General features: G+C 38.5%; 1 protein-coding gene across 1 annotated transcript in view; it reads right to left on the bottom strand.

Annotated features, from left to right (window-relative positions):
* Positions 1-11,998, bottom strand: part of SLC28A3 (solute carrier family 28 member 3) — a 38,859-nt gene extending 26,861 nt beyond the window's left edge. Inside the window, exons 1-3 of the mRNA XM_053931862.1 lie at positions 11,942-11,998; positions 4,331-4,435; positions 324-406 (exon numbers count right to left, since the gene is read on the bottom strand). Coding sequence (XP_053787837.1) covers positions 324-406; positions 4,331-4,435; positions 11,942-11,998 — 245 coding nt within the window. The remainder of the gene's footprint in view (positions 1-323; positions 407-4,330; positions 4,436-11,941) is intronic.
* Positions 11,999-13,524: the final 1,526 nt, after the last annotated feature.

Raw genomic sequence — 13,524 nt, 5'->3', positions numbered from 1 at the left:
TCTTTAAGACTTCTGTGTAAAAAACACTGCTCTAGAAATATTGGAAAAGAAGTTATTGTACCAGAAAAAAAAAATATTGGTCCTTTAATTTGCAAGGCTTTAAAAGGATAGTTCCACAATCACAGATGTCATTTGTAAGATATAATAATTTTAAACAAGTTGTGTTTCTGCATTACAAAAACTGCTAAGCAATAACAAAGGTCTGTGTAGCATAGGGGTTGGCAGTGAAATTTAGAGCTGTCACTCCAGAAGCATAAACACTGGCAGGTTTTTGCTTAAGCCAGGTTGGAGTGGTAGACTTACTCATGCAAAAAACACATTACCCTTTCAAGTGTGGTTGCTCATCATCTGTGGAGGCACGTTTGTTTTCATGCAGATCACTCTCAATATTGATGTATTCATCTCCCTGGAAAGCAGATCAGTGCCGAGATTGTCAGAGGGGTTTATGCTTCTTAGGTAAGGTGCAAAAAACCATCTCCACTGGCAGCTGGCTGAAGCAGTCTCTAGAATTTCCTGTCTGCACTGCATTCATGGCTCCTGCTCTCCCATCTGCCACCAAATCTGTCATCAGTGTTTAGACCAGCTGAAGAGCTTCCCAAGCCATTCACACCATTTTCAAAAGGGAAATAAAGGGTGGGACAGGGAAATACCGGCATTACTCAGAGCTGAAGAGGGCAGCGCCTCATAGGTAGTACAACTGCATACATTTGAAAAGGGCAAGCTGTGAATTAGCCAGCTTGTCCAGCACCTACTATAGACACAGTTTTGTTGGTTGTCTCTTTGCAGAACTTTAATATGATGGAACTTCTGTATATGGAGACTGGTTAAACAGGGCGAATCTCAGTGTTTTAAAAATTTAACTAAGCCAACAATTTTATTCTTAAGAAAACTTGTTGCCTGAGTCCACATAAGCATGGCACTGTTAAAGCTTTTGTACAGCTACAGGCTGCCTTGCACCCTGTGTGAGGACTGCCTTGAGGCAGCCAGGAAGGGCACAGCCCTTCAAAGCTGCTCAGCACACCCGTGGGGGCTGTCATGCCCACGCTGCACCTCTTCCCCCGTCCCACTCTGGTGGGGCACCAGGAAGGAGCTTGTCCCATGGCTACTTACCTCCATGCTCATGGTGGGGCTTGCAGAGTGGCCAGGGCCCAGTGCAGGCGACCATTGCGTTCAAAGACAGCAGCCTACCTGCATGTGGCACTCGTGCCTCTCCCTTTGAGCACCGTGACCGGCTGATTGCCCTGGAGTGTCTGGCCATGACCAGGGCGATGACAGACAGTCTTGGCCTGGCCTGGTGGCATGTCCTACCCTCTTTACAAGAGCGGCCCACAGTGCTCAGCCACTTTTGAAGCAGTGGCAATCAACAGGTGAGTTTACCTTTTGTTATTCTGTCACTTTTGTTTATGGTAAGTCAATTCCCCAGTCTGCTGTGGAAAGCAAGGCCCACCACAGACCTTGTCCTGGCCCCTGCATTCTGTCTGTCCTGCTGCAGATGCTGCCAGAAGCCCTGGAGAGCTCTCAGTGGCCAGGGAGAGACTTGAACCACAGAGTCATGGAATGGCCTGGGTTAGAAGGGACTTTAGAGATCATTGAAGATCAGAGTTCCAACCCCCTGCCATGGGCAGAGACACCCTACACTATACCAGGTTTCTCAAAGCCTCATCCAGTTTGACTTTGAGGACCTTCAGGGCCATCCACAACTTCTCTGGGCCTCATCATCCTCACAGTAAATTTTTTTTTCCTGATATCTGATCTAGACCTACCCTTTTTCCATTTAAATCCAGTCCCCTATATCCTACATGCCCCTATAAAAAGTTCCTCTTCCTTATTTTTTTTTGTAAGCCCCCTTTAAGTGATGAAAGACCACAGTGGGATCCTGGAGCTTCTCTTCTCCCAGCTGACCAGCCACATTTCTCTCAGCCTGTCAAGTATCTTCAGGCTTTAATGGTCTCAAAGGGAAAAGTAACACATGGTGAGACCAGAGTAGTATATACACAGAAGCTGCTGTTTAGTCTCCTAGGGAAAGCTCAGCATAAAAACAGCAGGAGTCTGTTGGTCCTCTTGGCTGCAGTTTTTGGAGCAGGGTGCTGTGCAGCTCTATGGAGCTGCACTGCAATATATGACTGCATCTTCACTAAACTCAACTTCTTTGCCTCTTTCGTCTTGATTGTGAAATAAAACAAACATGAAAAATGCCTACTAAGTTACTATTACTTTTGGTAACTGGCAGTACTCTTCTCAATGGCTGTACAAGGTAGGCTTCTTGTCTGAGGGACACTGAGTGGTCATAAATTATATGTAAATATCATTTATTCCTGAGCCTACATTTGGAATATATTGCATACCAGTGCTTCTCACAGATTTTTTAACCTACATTATAAAATCAGGAGACCCCCAGCCCTCCAGGTGGAAGTGCCATGCTTTCACGTTTGCAGGCAGCTACACTCCCTTTGGCACTGTGTCAACTCCCCTGGTCACAGCTTGAAGCTACAGATATTACTTTCATCCCCACCATCATTCCCACTGCCAGCACTTCATGCACTGCCCAGGCCAGGTCATGCTCTCCTATCTCTTTTCCCCATGCCACAACATACTCCCTGTGCCTAGATCACCCATAGCCTGAACTCTGGTCCTCTGAATTTGTGAAGTATATGGTTTATCTTGAGAATATAAGCTATTCTTTTTCTTTTGAGTATTTCAATTACGAAAGCATCAATCTACATATTTTCACATTGTTCACAATGTATTTAATATGCTTAGAATATTACTGTATCACTCTTTTATTGTCACAAATGCTTTCCTACAATGACATTAAAATGTGAAAAAATCTGAAATCAAAGACAACTTTGTGTGAAAGCGTGTAGATACAAAAGGAAATTGGAGAATGGATACAAACCCCTTTTATTTGTTTTCATGGCCAAACAAGATACCAGGTTTGGTTCGTGGGGAGTATTGGCCCTTGCTGAGAATTACCTAAGGGTTGTGTGGAGCATGTGGACTTCTGCAAAGGGAGACACTGCTAAGTCCGTACTGTAAAGATCCTCAAAATAAACTCTTATGCCTCTGTCACAGTGTGCCAGAGAAACTGTTGGTGCAAATATACACATCTCTGATACTCTTGCACCAAATAGTGGCAGAATGTTTTCGGATGAACTTTTTCAGTTGGGAAATTGGTTTCTCTGATAAAAATAAAGCTTTCATAGATGTCAGTACTTTTCTCCAATTTTCTACAGTTTCAGTCTGTTCTGAAAATCCTTTTTGAGTTGTTGGTTTTTTTTTTTTTTTTGTTTTAACAATTTCCTTTTTGCCAGCTTTTTTGAAGATGAAGGTATAGACACCATCTACCACCTCTCTCTCCTAGGATGTCAGATTCCAATCTAGTTCCCAGGAGTGCTTATCAGAACATTCTAAGTGATCCTTTCCATCACAGTATATCTGTAATTGATTCAACTCTGAAAGCAGAGACATTACTTTGCACCATGTCTTTGTTGCCTCTGATCATATTCAAGAAAACAGTAGAAGATAGAAATGAGTACCCACTGCATCAAGTATTTCTTATATGCTGCTTTGAGTACCATTACCAAACTTGGCAAGTAGATATGATTACAACAGAATAGAATGTTTAGAGTAGCAAGTTATTTCTGGAGTGAGGATGTGAAAATATTAATACCTAACAATCGTAAAATACCTGCGGATTTTTTTAACCTGACTCATGTTTTCATAGTGGGATACTCAGTATGTGGGCTTAAACAAACATACAGTCAAAAGAAGTCAAAATGAATGTGTTTATTATTACAATAATCTGCATTGTGCTCTCTTCTCCTCTGGTCAGTTTTACACAGGACCTGTTGCCTCAATTTGTGTTTGCCTGAAATTCTCCCTATTTAGGACGTTTATTTAATAATTAAATATTAATTTATTATTAAACACTTAGTATTATGAATTCTTTGTCTGACTGAAAGATTGTATCTCTAAAACCAATGATTACAGATTCTCTTTTTTCACCTTCTCATGAGAAAATGCTTTTAGGGCAACTCCTTGTCCAGTCTTCCCTCTGATTACCATTTCTGATGCCTCTTTTGTATCTTGTATGAAGCCCTTATGACATTGGAATACATTTTTTTCTGAACCCTACACATGGAATTTTTTTTTCTTTAATGTATTTTTTGAGAAGAGAACATACTTCCCTGTCCGTTTATAAATGTTAAATTATATTCAGATTTTGTTAGAATATCTGTCTTGGATAAACTAATACATTGTTGACATTAACTTTGAGGCTTACTAACTTTCATAAGGTTATTTGGAAGAAAGAAAAAAGGAAAAAACATACCTGATTAATATGCACTGTTTCCTTATTTTGTGAATTCTTGATTCTCTGTGAATTGTCTCCAAGGCCTTTCAGACTTGTATCATCCACACGTTCATCACTGTCATTCTAGAAGCAGAAATTATATTGGTTCAAATCAGAAGCTGAAAGCCTTTCTTGTGTATAGTAAGAACTGATTTATAATCTGATGCCTGGGCTACCATGGAAGCAAGTGAATGGGTGACAAGAAATGGGGACAAGTTGCACCATGAGAGGTTTAGACTATTGGGAAAAAAAATATTATTATTTAGATATTGGGAAAAATTTCTTTGCTGAAAGGGTGGTCAGGCATTGCAACAGGCTGCCTGGGGAAGTAACAGATTCACCATGCCTGAAGTGTCCCAAAAACATGTAGATGTGGCACTTTGGGGACATGATGGTGCTATGGTAGGAAAATGGTAGGACTCAGTGATCTTATAGGTCTTTAAATATCTAAATGATTCTACAATTCTCTGTGTAACTTTACCACAAAAGGGAGCCCAAAACTTGGTGTGCAAAGCTTGGCTGGGTCCCTGCACTAGTGCACAAAGGTGCCTTGGTCATGAATGGTGCTCAACTAATGTGAATCTGCTGTTTTCTTGACTAAACGTTTCCCATGGTGAATTGTGCTGTTCATTGTCTCAAGACTGGTTCAACAAGTTTCTAAAAATCCAGGCTGTCTCACCAAGAGCAAAATGGACTCTTTAGGGCCTTCCCCAATTGTTTGTACCTTTGCTCCAGTATTTATGCTCCTTATACATATGGAGTAAATGTGAACATGTACTTGTATTGCTCTTAGAATAAAACACTCAGGGTATCTTTAAAGAGAGGAGTTAGCTTTACCACATTAATCGTCTAAGGTATACCTTTTATCACAGAGATGAAGACTGACATTACCAGCCCAATTATTTCTAATTTTTTTAAAAAATAAATCCTGAATCTCAATTTTCTTGTTCCTTATAATTTTGAAGGATAAGTTACCTCTTTTTAACAGACCTAGAACATCTAGTTCTTGATTTTGTAAGAAAGCTACCTAAACAAAATTTCAGATAACTTACATCTGCAATTGTTGTGAATGTTTTGTATTTCAGTGGTTTCTTATGGCAGCAGTTACATTACAGTAATTTCACTGGGTTTTGCTGCATGAAGTATCTCATTATTTACATGGTAGTAGACTCTGTAAATTAGTATTTACAATGAAAACAATCACTTCCACATGAACAATACAAAATAACCCGGATCATAGTAAATTAATAAAAATTTCTAAAGACAGGAATAAGCAGTACTACTAGAAATAAATTGAATTTTGCCTCTTAGCAGAAGCATGGCCTTAGAAGCAACTAGAACAATGCTCAGTAAATTTTTTCCTTAAAAACTACTTTGCCCTCTAAAGTTCACAAAAAATCAGTTTCAGTCAAAGTGGTTTTGTAACTTTTTGTGTATCGGAGAAGAGAGGAATCACAAGAGGCTGTTTATTCAAGTGCTGTGGCCTTGATATGTCAGTTTTCTCACTTCTGGGTGAAGAGTATCTTTTCCTTCCCTTAAGAGAGGTATTTCTGTTTCAGAAACACTTGTTACTTGTGCCTTCTAACCATACCATCATAGGGGTTTGCTGTAACTGCCCTTGCAGCCAGCAACAAACACAACTACTGAACACTCCATACAATTAAAAAAAAAAATCACAAGAAGCAGAGATTAACTGTAGCATTGAAATATATTAAAAATACTACACAGGACAGCACAGCAAAGTCAAAGCGCTATACTTCTGTAATTCACATACACACATTCCTGAGAATGGTGTCTTTGAAGACTTCTATACTTGTTGCTGAGGAAGAAAAAGCAGAGATTTCTTAGAACTTTTTTCAGTAAATGTGTGAAAAATAAGCATGCAAGTTGCTATTTATGAAATACAGAAGAAAAGAATAATCTATGTTGGAAGACACCTCTAGAAGTCACTCCAGTGAACCCACTGCTCAAGTGCAATAATTACATAAGAAGTTTCATTTATAGAATAATTAAAATATATGAATGTATGAGTAATGTAACAACACCAGTAAGAACATCACACAGTTGCTGGAATTCAGTAGCCCACGCTGCAGATGGACAGACTGGTGTCCTTCTCTGTGAATTTAAAATGTTGCTATTTCAACTGATCATATCACATTTCTGGATTATTACTGATTCAGTAGAAACTGGTTAATTACTATTGATAACACGTTTACTTTAGTAAGATTTCTGTTGACTAGAACAGTCTTTGAATGAGTGCTATGAAGCTGAGTAATTTTCTTATTTCACAGCTGATTTTTAAGAACTGTGTCTTCATTCTCCCCTTATAGATTTTTTTTGTTTGTTTTGTTTGGTGAAAACACGTTATTTAACCCTACTGCTTGAAGGAAAAAAAAAATCCATTTTAAATTTCTAATAAGAAGAGAAATATTCAAGTGACAAATAAAACTGCCTGTTCCCTTTTCCTGCTTACTTAGTGTATGAGGTGCTGAAGGAACTCCTCAACAAAATTTTAGTCTGTGTTTATCACCTACTGTTGCTGATTGCTATATGTAAGCAACTCAGCACAGGCAGAAAACGTCTACCTCATTTACTCAGTATCCTTTTCAAGCTCCCTGTAAATGTCTGGAGAACAAAACAGTGCAAGAGAAAATGGGTGTTCAAGCCTTAGGAACTACAGTTAGCACAATCCTGTTATAAGCACAAGCCAGTACAGCAGCATGTAAAGTCACTTCTGAACCTGCTCGACCTCCAGGTGACATGAGAGAGTAGGAAGTTCACAGAGAAGCTTCGATGGGAAAATTTTCTTTGCTTTAGTGCACAGTTAAAGGATTACAGTATTGGTCCATCTATTTTGAACGTTTGTAATATGAAAAGTGCTTTGCAGTGTTTCTGCTTTCACAAACTGCTTTACTTTAAGAGCTTGGAATTCCCCTCTTGTAAAATACTTGATTAAATGACAAGGACATAGCTATCCCAACTGTGTATGCTCTTTCAATATTTGTTTAGTTCCCTCTTGACAAGCTGTTAATTCACCCAGAAGTGTTGCAGGACTACATTCATTGATGTACCCTGCCATCTCCTCCTTGATTTTGAAGGAGGATGGATTTTGCAAAGGGCTAATAACTTCTATTGTGCTTTTAACAATAGCAGACACTCTGGAGTAGATGGTGTTACTGCTTATGCTGGTTAGGGAGGAAAATAGGCTGGCCAACATTGCATGGAGGCAGCTGCTTAAACTGTTTATGGTTTAAGGGTGGGTCCTTACATTATACTGGAGATTAGAATAAGGATAGTCAAGAAACTTAGGAAAACAGATGCTTCAAAAGTAATATATAATGTCGGATTTTGTTGCATCTCATAAGATTTTAAATTGTATTTGCCCAGTAGAAGTGAAACCATCTAGTTTACAGGTCCAAACTTGCTTTTCTTAAATATTCAGTGACCCTGAACACCATGCATCTAGGTTTTCCTCATGTACTAACTTTTGTTAGCCAGTGCATGATTCTGGAGTTTAAATGCATTTTAAATATTGAGGAAGAATTTATTTAAATTAATAATTACAGCACTCATAAATACCTTTCAAATTAGAAAACTCAGTCTACAAGGCAGGAAGGATGAATGTTAATTATCCATGCACTAAACTACAGCAAATGAGTTGTATAAACAACAGATAAGAAAAAAGTTCTGCTAGATATAAATTTAGCAGGCTACATCTTCGTGGGCTGTTTTGAAAAGGACTGTAAATAAGACTCTTCATTTCTAAGTTGTTTTCCTTAAAAAATTTAGGTTGTCAGGATAGGATAGTTGGCTATTATCCTGAAATGTAGGGATTTTTAATTAAAAGAAAAAAAAAGGCTTTGGAAAGCCAGTTTAGAAAATGTGGAGCAGGATTACATAATTTTCTGTCTGGATCTGGTTAAATAATGCAGTGCAATACCACCTTCATTTCCAAGGGTGAACATAACAGTGATGCTCATGAAATATAAATTCTTAATAACATCTATAGTCTTAATTAACCAACCAGACAAGAGTATCTAGGAAGCTGTGAAAAATGGAAATAAACAGAAATTGCATTTTTTAGGATATGTTTTATCCTTGTTTGAATTAAATGGATGCATGCATTATGGCAATACAAATGTCCTATGCACTGTGAGCAAAGGTAATAATTTTAAAGGGGATCCTTCCTCAAGTCAACTTAAGACCGTGCTGTGCTACAGAAACAGGTATGGACTGTTTAATGCATCATAATGCTAGGAATAGAAGGCCAGTGAACAATAAATATTTATTAGCTGTTATCTTCCCTTTGTGCTGTATTTACGTTTGCCTCTGTGTTGCTTTTAACTGTAGGGCAGTTTATTCATCCCACCTACTGTTCCTTTTTAAGATGCAGCTTTTATCATTCCTTATGGAGCAAGTGTGGCTTGATGTCTAATGTTATCAGAGATCTGAATCATCAGAACTGATCAGATAAAAATTTTGCCTCTTTAATGAGGGCTAAAGACAAGCTAAGTAAATATAATATCAGTTTTAGGGTGATTGTTAGTGATACAGGGTTTCTGAGCAGGAAACTGGGGGCAGTATAGTGGTCCTCCAGCCAGCCAGTGCCATGTATGAGGTTGATTAAACCACCTTGAAGACAAGAGACACAGTAGCATTTCCACACATTATGCATGATATTATTGTAGCTATAGATACACAATCTGTTATGCTGGTACATAGACACTTAGGAGGAACAATTTTCTGAATTGTGGATAATGATCTAAATTCCTTAAATTACATTACATTTTTAAGATGAAAAAAAATTAACAATCTGGATGTCTCATTATAAACAGTACAGCAATCTGTTGATTCTACCTGTGAGGCAGCATCCAAAGCAGGTAACTTTAGCATGTAAGTCTTAACAACTGCATTGGGTTTTATTAAGTTAAATACTTTATTACTGAAGGGTAGAAGTGTGGTAGAGAAGACTGGCAGTATGGGTAAGGAAAGCTATGTATCTTCTTAAAAACTAGAGAAAAAGCTCACTCATTGTATTACACCCAAATAGCTGTTGGTAATTGAGATACTCCTAATATCAAAAAGAGAGAAACAAAGAGAGAAACAGCAGAGGTGTACGTTTGGGGTTTATTGTCTGTTGTCTTTTGAGACCATTTTGAGCTGTTAATAAGGGGGAAAGTTGCTTCTGGGTTTCCCAGGTACTGGCATTATCACAAGGTAATAATGCAGGACCTGCAATTTCAACACTATGCTCAAGTGGAAACTGCATAGTGTTCAAAAGAAGTAGCTGATATTTTGCAGAACCAGGCATTTAAAAAATGCAGTTAATGGTATTAACTTCGTAATTAACTTCGTGCTGCATGGATGCATATCCCATCTGAAAGTTAACATTTGTTAAATGAGGGTGTACTACACTACCATTGAAAATGGTGATGCAGTGAAAATCCTAGTACAGTACAAATGGAGGTGTGTTTACATATCAATAGCAACTGAGAATTTGAAAAGAGCTCATAGTTATCGCCCTTTGACCATTTGTGTGACAAATCAAAAAGCAGACTACTCTATATTATTGCAACTTCTTCATCCTGTTAGTGTCCCTTTGCAATAGAAAGCACAATGCTTCTCATTCTTGACTTAATAAAGATCTGATATGATCCTTCACCGATCACTTCTTAGCTTTGAGCTGCTCTGTATTACATTGAGAGCTGTTTTACTAACTTGGATACCTTGTAAATTGCCTAATTCGGATTTACTTTGTCCCTCTCTTACTTTATCCCTTTGTGCATTAATCATTAAGTGGTTCAGGTGCATCTGAAGGTACCTATGGATACTTAAAATGGTACCTGCACAGATACTTAAAATGGTTTAAATTACACCTTTTCCAGAACATTTTTATATTTTGTGGTTCAGGCAAGATACTCATTGCTTAATACATTAAGACACGTTTATTTTGGAGGAATTAAAATGTTCATTTGCGCAAGAAAAGCTTTAAACACAAGAAATAATGGGAAATTATGAGATTGTTTCCTTTTCAGTGGCTTTTACTGTGATTTGTTTGTGTACGGAATTTTACCTATTTCCTTCTGTGTCTTATTTTTTCTAGGGAGTGACTTACATATTGAAACAGAGATAAGACAGTGTAAAAGTAAATAAAAATGGCCCGGTAAGCTAGCTGCATAAGGCAGAGGGTTAATCCGGGTGACTACACTGTGCTACACAGATCTCTGAGAAAAAAGGTGATTTTCGGCTTATGCCATTTAAGAGAATTCAATACCGAGCGTTTTTGAGTTCGTAAGCACAGATTTAGGAAGCGGATGGCACTAGCTTAGGCTCATATTTTGTGTGAAAACACGGGATAAAACCTCTTATCTCGTTCACTTGAACTGACAGACTCAAGTTCAATTTGCTTATCTATCTGCTCCGAAGCACAAATGAGTTGAGGGTGTTTTGATTACTCAGGAGAAAGCCCTAACCACTGGGCGATCGTGTTTTAAGAGTTAACTCTCTTACCTACATTCCTTAAATATTTCCTGACGGGCCTCTCTGTCCATATAGCGCAATGAATAAATATACAGAGTGGTTGAATGTCGATGATGTTATGTCCACATGCTTAGCATCCACAGAGACGGTTCTGTGTTATTTGGATAGTGTCGGCAGATACCCACATCAGCTAGCCACTTCCTGCTAGCTGAGATCAGGGGCAGTGTAAGGAGCGGAGACTGCAAAGGAGAGCAAGGATCTGCTTTGTTAATATAGCCCTCTTGAGAGTATTTCACAGCCACTGTCTCTCCCCGACTTATTCTACTTTTACCAACAAGTACGGTGAGCCAGCCCGGCTGCGGGTTCGCAAGTTTCTGTTTGTGTCTGCTCTAATTCCAGTGAAAGCACAGGGATGCTGGGCACTAAGAAACAATAACTAAATACTTTTGTGGTTTTGATTTTTTTTTTTTGTGGTGTTTGTTTGCTTTTTTGCAGTGGTTTGTGCTTCCGCTCATGAAATCTGCGGTTTTTAAATGGCTGTTAATATTACTTTATGCCCAGAAAATGCAAAACCTTCTGGGTTGGCCCCTTCTGTTTGTGCTCTTCTCGAGAGTAGAAGACAATTGCGCTTACTTCATGCATGGAAGAATGATATGCCCCACTATGATTACATTATTACTTTATAATTTTTCTCATATTATTGAAATACATTGCTTTGATGAATTATGTGTTTGCTGCATAATGCTGACCTTCTCTTCAACAGAACTGTAAATGACCTATCCTCAGGAAAAGCCAGCAACTGATACAGCAAATGGGAGCTAGTTGTGAGATCCACCAGCCTATGAAATATTACCAAGTCAGGACACTTTTCAAAGCTAGTTGTATACCACTGAGTAGAGCACACTCCTGAATAAGTCAATTGTGCTCAGCTTTTTTTTTTTTTCACAATAGCCGTGTACTTTGGCAGGGTATCAGCACGTAGAATGTTGTAAAATACCTGCAGGCAGAGCGCAGAAAATGCTTTTTCTTTGTTCGGGGTCTGAATTCAACATTGTTCAAATGTTTTTAACTCCTTCCTCTTTCCCAGAAAGCAAAGGAAACCACGCTTACCTGGAAGGCCAAATTGTGCACTCCTGAGTGATCACGGTTGGTCTCCGTCAGCTCCATGTGCGTGGTATGGAGTTTTTGGGTGAATGTTGGAATGTTGGAAGCTACTTGCAGTACTGGGCAGAATCAGCCAGGACCTGCTTAATGCATCCACAGGACCGGTATCACTTGAAGTCAAGCTAGCTGGACGCCTTCTCAGGTTACTCTTACTCCCACTTAGCTCCACCTTCTCGCTCCACTAGCACAGCCCCTTTTGGCCAGCACGGAAAACGGCCTTCAGAGACAAGAATGGAGGATACCTGCAAGAAACATATTTTACACAGTATATCTCTGGGTGGTCCTAAAGGCAAATGTGTGTACTTATATGACTTCTGTCTTTCCTCACTTGCGTGGGATGAAAACTTCCACGTTCAGATTTTGAAAGGCCAATAAATTTCCCCCCCCCCCAACCTTTTTAAAGGTATTCTCAAGTCATTATTTTTGTGATATTATGGTAGCTTTATTTTTCATAGTAGCTGGGGACTTCACCTAGCAGGAGAAAAAAAACGAGAATGTGAACAACACTCAAAACTCTGACAAGTGCTGGTAAAGCCACTTTCAGTTGGCATCCTGTATTTCATGGCACAGAGTCTTTTAATTATCTGTCCACAGATCACTCATCTTTAACTGAAGAGGTTTTATGATACTTTTCAGGCTTACTGTTTGCAAGTACTGAAAATAGATATTCTTAGAACTATCAGTTGGGCCTCTTACCCATGTTTTTTGTTGACTATGGACTTCATGTATACAGCTTGTTCTGTATAAGTCCTGAAAACTCTAGTACTATTACAGACACCAATGTCAGGATTTGTGTGAATAAAAATTTTGCCATTAAGAACAGAAAAAATGACAGTGTTCTGTTTCTTGGAAATACAGCAAAGCATATTTATGAATTCATTAGCTGCCTACATTCATAACTTTTTACATGCAGATGGAAAATGTCACAAGTTATGCCTCACCCTGTAAAAAGCAAAAAACTGTGCCCTGTTTTACGTATAAAACCAGAATGGATTGGCATGACTGAATATATTATTCAAAATAATGAACAATTACATGAAAATTAAGATGATGCATCTTTCTGAGTAATCTTCCAACTTTTTTACAGTATTATAAATCATACTGTTGCAATATGTGCTTTCTGAATATTATAACTACTGCTCAAAAAGGAGGACTAGCTGAGGTTTTTTTTTTGGCCAGGAGTGCATGGTTTTTAATGATTTTTAGATTTGCAGTGTTCAGAATATTTTTGGAGACCCAGGTTTTGAAGTCAACTTGTTTATTGGTGATTGTATGTGCCCTGTGAATAGAGGACATTTTCTGACTAATTATTTCTCTCTGCACAATAATCTTCAGCAAGAAATAACTGCAAATATCTTTAGCAAGTTTTTATACAACTGCCTGCTGATTTCTGCATACCTCAGCTGCTTTCCCTTCCTTTCTTCCTTCTCTCCCCCCTCCAGGTTTGAACATGCTTTTGCCACAGGAAGGTAGGGGAAACAATGAAATGAATAATTTTGAAATCCAGTCTATACAATCTTAAAATCTGT

This window comes from Vidua chalybeata, chromosome Z (assembly GCF_026979565.1).
Source record: "Vidua chalybeata isolate OUT-0048 chromosome Z, bVidCha1 merged haplotype, whole genome shotgun sequence".
In the NCBI taxonomy this organism is placed as follows: domain Eukaryota; kingdom Metazoa; phylum Chordata; class Aves; order Passeriformes; family Viduidae; genus Vidua; species Vidua chalybeata.
Note: the sequence above shows the minus strand (reverse complement) of the source record. Positions and strands in the feature narration are given on the sequence as shown.